This window comes from Camarhynchus parvulus, unplaced genomic scaffold (assembly GCF_901933205.1).
Source record: "Camarhynchus parvulus unplaced genomic scaffold, STF_HiC, whole genome shotgun sequence".
Classification (NCBI taxonomy): Eukaryota; Metazoa; Chordata; class Aves; order Passeriformes; family Thraupidae; genus Camarhynchus; species Camarhynchus parvulus.
This window is the reverse complement of record NW_022148562.1, coordinates 9,080-17,019: the sequence shown is the minus strand read 5'-3', so window position 1 is coordinate 17,019 and position 7,940 is coordinate 9,080. Positions and strand designations below refer to the sequence as shown.

At 55.2% G+C, this 7,940-nt stretch overlaps 1 protein-coding gene across 1 annotated transcript; it reads right to left on the bottom strand.

Annotated features, from left to right (window-relative positions):
- Window positions 1–5,672: 5,672 nt before the first annotated feature.
- On the bottom strand, window positions 5,673–6,589 carry LOC115916933 (putative zinc finger protein 56). Its single transcript, XM_030970671.1, has one exon. The coding sequence runs from the start codon at window positions 6,587–6,589 to the stop codon at window positions 5,933–5,935; it is 657 nt and encodes a 218-aa protein (XP_030826531.1). The 3' UTR covers window positions 5,673–5,932.
- Window positions 6,590–7,940: the final 1,351 nt, after the last annotated feature.

Genomic DNA, 7,940 nt, shown 5'->3' with positions numbered 1-7,940 from the left:
CCTTGGTCTCACAGGGCCCCACAGTGTCACAATGGTCCCTTGGTTCCATGGGCCCTGTGCTGCTGCATTCCCCCCTCCCCTTCTCAGGCCGCCCTGCCAGCTGAGAAATGCTCCTTGGGGCTCGGCCTTGGCCAACAGCCCCTGGGCTCAGCTCCTCTGCAGCTCATCACAAACACTGTCTGCTCCAGGCACTGCTGCTGCCCAACCAGCTCCTGCTTTCTGTAGGAGCAGCCCTGGGAACTGGTTTTGTTCCCTCAGTGGCACAACATCCCTGTTCTCACACTGCCAAAGAAAGCTGTTGGTGCCCAGTGCGGCCAGGATGAACCATTGCTGGGACTGAAGCCCCTCTCTTGGGGCCCTGCAAACAGCGCTCCAAAAGGAGCCCTTGGAGCTCTCCTGGGCCAGCCACTCCCCTCTGAGTGGGGCCTCTCCCAGCCGGGAACTCTCCCGTTTGCTGCACTCGGGGATCCCCAACAGCGGACGGAGCCTGGGCGGTCCCCCACTCCTCCAGGCTCAGCCCTTCACCCGCTGGGGAGATGCCAAAGGATCCACAGGGAGCATTTCCTGCCCTCAGGGGAATTGCTCACAGGTGCCTTGCACTGACTCTGTGTGTCTGTGTGCACACAGGAGTGCCTGTGCTGGGGAAATGTGGCAGAAATGCTGCTCTCTGAGGGGCTTGAGTGCCTTGGATAGCTGAGTCAGTCAGGCCTGTAAGTAAGGTTACATCATGAGGAATAAGTTAAATGCTGTTAAGAGTTTTTTTTTTGCTAAGTAAAGTTTAATATAAGTTATAAGCTAAGTTGAATATTGTTTAATGTTATTCCACTATTAAATCATTAAGTCATAGGTTATAAGCTAGGTTAAATCCTGTTATGTGCTGTTCTTTTGCTAAATTGTGAAGTTGAAGGTATCATCAGGTTAAGGTATAAGTTAAGTCCTGTTAAGTTTGAGCTCTGTTAAGCTTTTTGGTCCGTATTCCTTTTATCCTTGCCCTCACTGTCCTTGTGTCACACACACACACAGGGGACAGTTCTCAGTTCATTTCTGGTTTGATTGCCTGGATTTGGTTTGGTTTTGTTGTTGCTTTGTTTCCTTGCTGTGCCTGAAGTGTCCACTCAGGAGCAGAGTGACTCTTGCCAAGGAACTTTGTGCTGCTGTCCCTTAATATTCAATCTGGTTTTGCTGCTCCCTTGCTGGGGATTTTTTCAGCGCTCTCAAGGCCTCGTTGGTAACAGGGTGAAGGAGCCCTGGCCCAGGCTCTGGCCCTGGGGGACACGGGGACGCTGCCGGGGGTCCCTGTCCCCTGTGCCACCCCCAGGGCCCCGGCCCCCCCGTCCCCGTGTCAGGCTCTGGGGTCGATCTCGTGGAACATCCTCTGGGGGAGGCTGCGGGGCCGGGGCGGGGGACCCGGGGGACAGGGGACCCCGCTGTGCACGAGCAGGGTTGGACTGCTCTGGGGGAACTGTGAGGGGGCTGGGGCAGAGTGACCCTCCCCAGTGATGTCTCACCCCTGGGCCCACACAGCCCCTGTGATGTCACACAGCCCCTGTGATGTCACACAGCCCCCTGTGATGTCACACAATCCTCTATGTGATGTCAGTAGCCAACTCTGTGATCTCACACTGTCATCACTGTGATGTCACAGCCCAACCTGTGATGTCACAAAGCCCACCCTGTGATGTCACTGTCTGTTCTGTGATGTCACAGCCTGCTCTCTGATGTTACACAGCCACCCAGTGATGTCACAACCCACTCTCTGATGTCACACAGCCCAGCCCATGATGGCAGAGTCCCCTCTATGGCCTCACACCCCTCTATGATGTCACAGCCAACTCTGTGATGTCACAACCCCCTCAGTGATGTCACAAAACCCTCTCTGTGATGTCATACTGCCACTCTGTAATGTCACAGCACACACTTTGACCTCACAGCCTGCTCTATGATGTCATACAGCCACACCATGATGTCACAGCCTGCTCTGTGATGTCACAGAGACCCCTCTATGATGCTGTAGCTGCTCGATGACCTCCTCACACAACAAACTCTGTGATGTCACAGCCCAATCTGTGACCTCACACAACCCACTCTGTGCTGTCACACAGCCCCTTGCTGACATCCCAGCTGCTCTGTGCCTCTATGACACAGCCACAGAGGTGCTGCTGTGACACAGTCCCCCCTCTGGGACATGCCACAGCCCTGGCAGTGCTGAGCCCCTGTGAGCTCTGTCTGTGCCCCTGCTGGTGTCCCTGAGCACACCTGGATGTGCCCCAGCCCTGCTGGGCTGTGCACAGGAGCTGCTCCTGGCCAGAGCTGATCCTCTGCAGCCCTGCCCTTGCCAGGGAGCTGCCGGGATGGGCCTGGAGCCCGGCCCAGCTCAGCAGCACAGACACAGCACCAGGACTAATGACCCTCTGGGGCTTTGGAGGCTTTGATCAGCCCCAGGCCCTCAAGGGTGCTCACTTGACCCCTCGTGGCCTCAGGCCCAGGCCCAGCAGCCATCAAAGTTTGCTGCCCAAGTTGGCTCTGGGTCCCTTGCAGCTGCTGCCCATCCCAGGTGCCCTGGTGCAGCCCAGGGCTGTCCCACAAAGGTGTCTCCTGAGCCCTGCGCCTCTGTCCCTGCAGGCTGTCGGCATCCCCCGGCTGCCCCACCTGGCTGGCCCCTTCCTTTGCTGACAGCTCTGCCTCCTGCCTGCCTCTGCCTGCCCACACAAAGCCTTGGGCTGCTCCAGGCTCCTGCTGGGGGACGTGCTGCACCACAGCCCTGCCCTGGCAGGGAAATTCCTTTCTCCTGGTGTCCACTCTGGGCCTCCCCAGCTGCCCTTGGTGCTATTATGTCTTCTTCAGGCTCATTCCCACTATGAAGAAAAGCTCCAGCCTCTCTGACACCACCCTTCCATCCCTCCCAGGCTATTCCTGTTCTGTCCTCAGTCTCCACACCACTGAGCCCAGAGCCTGCAGACTCTCCCTGCTGGTTTTGTGATGAGGCCTCCAAACCCCATCTTGGGAGATTTTTGGGTCCTCTCCAAGGTCTGTGAAAATGGAAAAATAGTGGTCAAAATTATTTTCTCCCAAATCTTGCAGTGACAGAACAAGGGTCAATATCTTCTAAACTGAATGAGGTGGATTAACATTTGTTAGAAGGAGGAAACATTTTACAGTGATGACAGTGGCACAAAACTGCAGCTGTTTTTCCAGAGAAGTGGATTCCCCATCCCAGGAATTGTCCAAGAGCAGGAGCTTTGTGCAGCCTGACCCAGTGAAACCCTCTCATCCCCAGTGACAGAATTCCTGTAGTGTGGGTTCTCTGATGTGCTGGGTGCCCTCACAACGCTTCTGGCCAGAATGTCTGCTGAGGGCAGCCAGGCTGCTGCAGGGGCAGTGACCTCACAGCCATCACCATGGCAGCCCTGTCCCCTGGGCCTGGCTCTGCCCTTTCCTCTGCCCCTGCCTTGGCTCTGCTGGCATGAAGAGTTTTGTCATTAATATCTTGTCCCCGAGGTGCTGGGGCCAGTGGCTTCCCAGTCAGGCTCCTGGAGCAGCAGTGGCTTTTCAGAGCCCAGCCAGGAATGAGCCCTGAGGCAGCAGCTCTGCAGTGGTGGCCACCAGGCCGGGCTGCCAAGGGAGGCTTCTGGCCATGGCCTGCAAGCAGCTGCTGCTGCCAAGGTGCCTTTGGTGCCTCAGGCTGTCCCTGGCACAGCTCCCAGCACGGCACTCTGCCCTTGTGCCCGAGGCCTTCCCTGTGCTGGGGCTGGCCTGGGGCTGTTCCTGCAGTGGGACCTGCCCTGCTGATGGCACAGGAAAGGCAGTTCCTGCTGGAGCAGGAGGCTCTGCCTGCAATGGGCTCCAGCAACTCCAGCAAGGCCCTGCTGACTTCAAAATTGCTGCCTAAGAGAAACCAATATTCTAATAATTGTTATAGCTCCTGCAACTGTGGAGGTAAACAAAGTGACACTGGTTGCAAGATCTTTCTGGTCCAATCACATCTGATCAGAATCAATCAGAGTCCCAAATTTTATATAAATTTATCTGGTATTCCTGTTTTAATCCTGTGGGACACCCTCAAAATTCCAGGCTTAAAGTTCATGGTCCACCTGTCCAATCTTTTACATTTTGCTTTTGACAAAGTTCTATATAATATGGGATTGGATCCTGGCTAAATATTTCCCAGTAATCTACCATAATGGATTAGATGGAATATTTGGTTTGTCCTTAATCCTTTAGGGGGGTCCTAAAGGTTTATTTCCAACTTTATTATTCTTTCCATGGTGGCTGTTGGGTGTCCCAGAATTTCTCCACCTCATGACTCAGCAGGGGGCTATTGGGGTTTCTCCAATAAAGGAAATAAAAACTTTGCCTGAAGCTCCCACTGTGCCCATGACAGGAACCCCTGTGAGTGTCTGGGACATCCCGGCTCTTTGGCAGCCTGGGCACTCCTGGGATGTCACCGTGGAGCCCCCGTGAGTGCCTGTGACAGATCGGTGCCTTTGCAGCCCAAGGTGCCCTGGGATGTCACCATGGAATGGCTGTGACTGCCTCTGACCACAGGGCTCTTTACCATGCCCAGAAAGCCCTGGGAGGTCTCCATGGAGCCCCTGTCTGTGCCTGTGACATTCCAGCTCTGGAACAGCCTGGAGACTCTTGGAAAGTCCCCATGGAACCCCTCTGAGGGGCCTGTGACAAATCTGATCCTTAGCAGGCAACCATCTGAGGACCCTGTTGCTATGGTCAGTTTCCATGGCAACCACCACCAGGCCCCTGTTGCTATGGTCAGTTTCCATGGCAACCATCACCAGCCCCTGTTGCTATGGTCAGTTTCCATGGCAACCATCACCAGCCCCCTGTTGCATGGCAACCATCACCAGCCCCTGTTGCTATGCTCAGTCCCTTGGCAGCTCCATGGAGACCCCATGCCAGGGGTGGTTGCCATGGACACCAGCTCAGGCCTGCAGCCAGAGCCCGTTGCCATGGCAACCATTGGCAGCCCCATCCCCAGGCTCATGGGATCCCAGAAGCACAGAATTGGCTGAGCTGGGAGGGACCCATCAGGATCCTCCAGTCCAACTGCTGGCCCTGCACAGGACAGCCCAACAATGCCAGCCTGGGCCTGGCAGCGCTGTCCAAACGCTGCTGGAGCTCAGAGAGCCCTGGAGCTGGGAGCCTTCCCTGGGGGGAGCCTGGGCAGGGCCCCAGCAGCCTCTGGGCAAAAACCTTTTCCTGACATCCAAGCTGAGCCTGCCCCGACTCAGCTGCAGCCGTTCCCTCCACTCCTGTCCCTGGGCACCAGAGGGAAGAGGTTCCCACAGCCCCAGCCAGGGACCCGCTCCCAAGGCTGTTGCCATGGCCACCAGGGCTGGCACCAGCTGGGATGCTCGGTTTCCACGGGCCGGGCTTCAGGAATGGGATTCCCCAATTTCCTGCTCCCGCTAAAACCGCGCTGCCCTCGCTGCCCTCCCCGCCTCCCATGGAAAAGCACAAAAGGCAAAGATCCCAGGCTGGGATAAGAACAATTTATTGGGAACAGCAACGAGATAAGGAACAAACAGAACAGAAACAATACTGCTAACAGAAGGGATAAATAAAACTGTTTACAGGGAAAACTAGATCAACAGCTGCCTCTTCCTTGGCAACGTATTTCCTCCTGCCTGGAAAGGACACCCTTCTCCTCCGGGGAGAGAGAGAGGAAGTCCCTGCCCCTGGCAATGACCTGAGGTGGGAGTGAATGTAATGCCACGGCCATGGCCAGACCCTGATGTTCCTCAATTCTACATCAGGTCATTGGCAGAGGCAGGGAAATGGACAGGTGTCTTCCCAGCATGGATCACAGGGAACATGGATCACCAGGGCTCTTCCCAACGTGGATTTTCCAATGAGGGATGAAGTTGGAGCAGTGCACGAAGCTCTTCCTGCAGTCGGGGCTCTCACAGGGCTTCCCTTACCGGTGCCTCCGTTGGTGTCGGGTAAAGAACGAGCGGTCTGAGAAGCTCTTCCCACACTGGGGACACTCGTAGGGCCTCTCCCCAGTGTGGATGCGCCGGTGGGTGACGAGGGTGGAGTTGTGCTTGAAGCCCATCCCGCAGTCGGGGCAGCAGAAGGGCCTCTCATCTGTGTGAATTCGTTTATGTACAAGGAGATGGGAGCTGGTGTGAAACCTCTTCTGACACTCGGGGCACTCATAGGACCTCTCCCCAGTGTGGAACCTCTGGTGGACAACCAGGTCAGACCTGTGGCTGAAACTCATCCCACATTCCAAGCACTCGTAGGGCCGTTCCCCAGTGTGGATCCTCTGGTGGCAGGTCAGGTTGAATCTCTTCCTGAAGCGCTTCCCACACTCCAAGCACTCATGGGGCCTCTCACTGTCATGAAGCTGCTCCTGAGCCACCAGCTCTGAGCTCTGGTTGGATCTCCAGCTGCCTTCCTGGCTCGGGGTGGGTCTTTCCTCCTCAGAGCACCCTGGGCTGGGTTTGGAGCCCCTCCTCCTCTGGGCTCTCCCAGGCTTTTCCTCCCCTTTGGATTCCTGCACTGTGGAGCCATTCAAAATGGCCTCTTCCATGAGGTTCTGCTGTGGGGATTTGTCCTCCCTGGTCTCCATCCGCAGCTCCTTGTCTGGGGGAGGAAGGACAAGGAGAGGATGGGATTTGCCTCCGTGCCAGAGGGAAGGGGAAGGAGATCCCCCCAGTGCATCCCCAGCAGGACGGGGTTGGCAGCAGGGTTGTCCTGCAGCCGGGGGCTGTGCTGGGCTGGGAGATGGAGCAGGAGAGAGGGGGAAAGGGGCACTGACTTCCTCCTCACCTGCCTGGGTGTCCCAGGGCATCTTCCTCTTCCTCGCAGCCTTTTCCTCCTCCATCCAGCCAAGGTTTGGGAATGGGAAATCCTGGTTTGGGGAAAAACAAGGTGTGAATGCCTTGGCTGGGGATTCCTCCTGCCCAAGTCCATCTCTAGAAGTCATCTGGTGTCCATAAAACCTCCAAAAATCAAGAGTGAATCAAAAAAAGCCACCAGGAGTTCCGTCTTTCCAGTCTCATCCCCCTGGGGTTCTGGTGGCCCCTGCCTCAGGGTGCTGGGGTTCCCATGGGTCCTGGGGATCCCCCCTCCCCAGGGTCCTGCTTAGGGATGCTGGGGGGTTTCGGGATCCCCCTCTCCAGCCGTTCCTCAATCCAGCCACTTGGGGCTCCTTCCTCTTCCCACCACCCTGTCCTGGTTTAGGGCAAATTTGGGAGAAATCCTCCAAAGGGGTTTCCTCTAAAAAGCAAATTCAAGCAGCCCCTACCCCCAGCCAGATCAGAAAAATATTTCCTTGGACAAAAGTGCAAAAACCTGTTTATTTAACAGGCAAAGCATTCACCAGCACAAAAAATGAACAATACTAAACAATAAAACCTCTTGCCGCTACAAAAGAGATGAAGAACTCAAAAAGTCCCTCTGTGGGCTGTAGCTCAGGTCACTCAGTCTCTTATCAGTCTCTTATCAGTCCCTCCAGTGCTGGAAATGCCCTGGCCCAAGCTTGGCCCAGGTGGGCCACAGGTGGGAGCTGCCGGTGGTGTTCTGGGTGTTCAGTGCAGAGCAGGTTTAAACAGCTCCAAAGAAAAAGAAAAACAACATTTGGGGGAACTTCTCTGCCTCAGCGAGCTAAAAACGAACTAAAAGCAAAGGAGAGCTCTGTCCTGCTGTAGGTCCACAGACAACTGATACATTAGGTTTTAAGTTTTTCTGTTCTGTTTTGATGTGCAGCTTTTAGCTTTATATTAAGTGTTACTGGGATCTTTTCTCAGGGTGGTGAAGACAAAACAATCCTGGAGACTCAAGGACAATCTCATCGAACTTCAGGCCCAAAGCATAAACAATGTGGAAAGAGGAGGGCGTGCAAGCAAACAAGCAAAATGAAACTTCATAGTTTGAAGCTATTAACTGAACAGTTATGTGCAAATGGACTAAAACTTATA

What these genes read in the sequence shown, in the direction of transcription:
- LOC115916933 (XM_030970671.1), bottom strand. Translation starts at nt 6,589, where the DNA reads ATGGAGACCAGGGAGGACAAATCCCCACAGCAGAACCTCATGGAAGAG.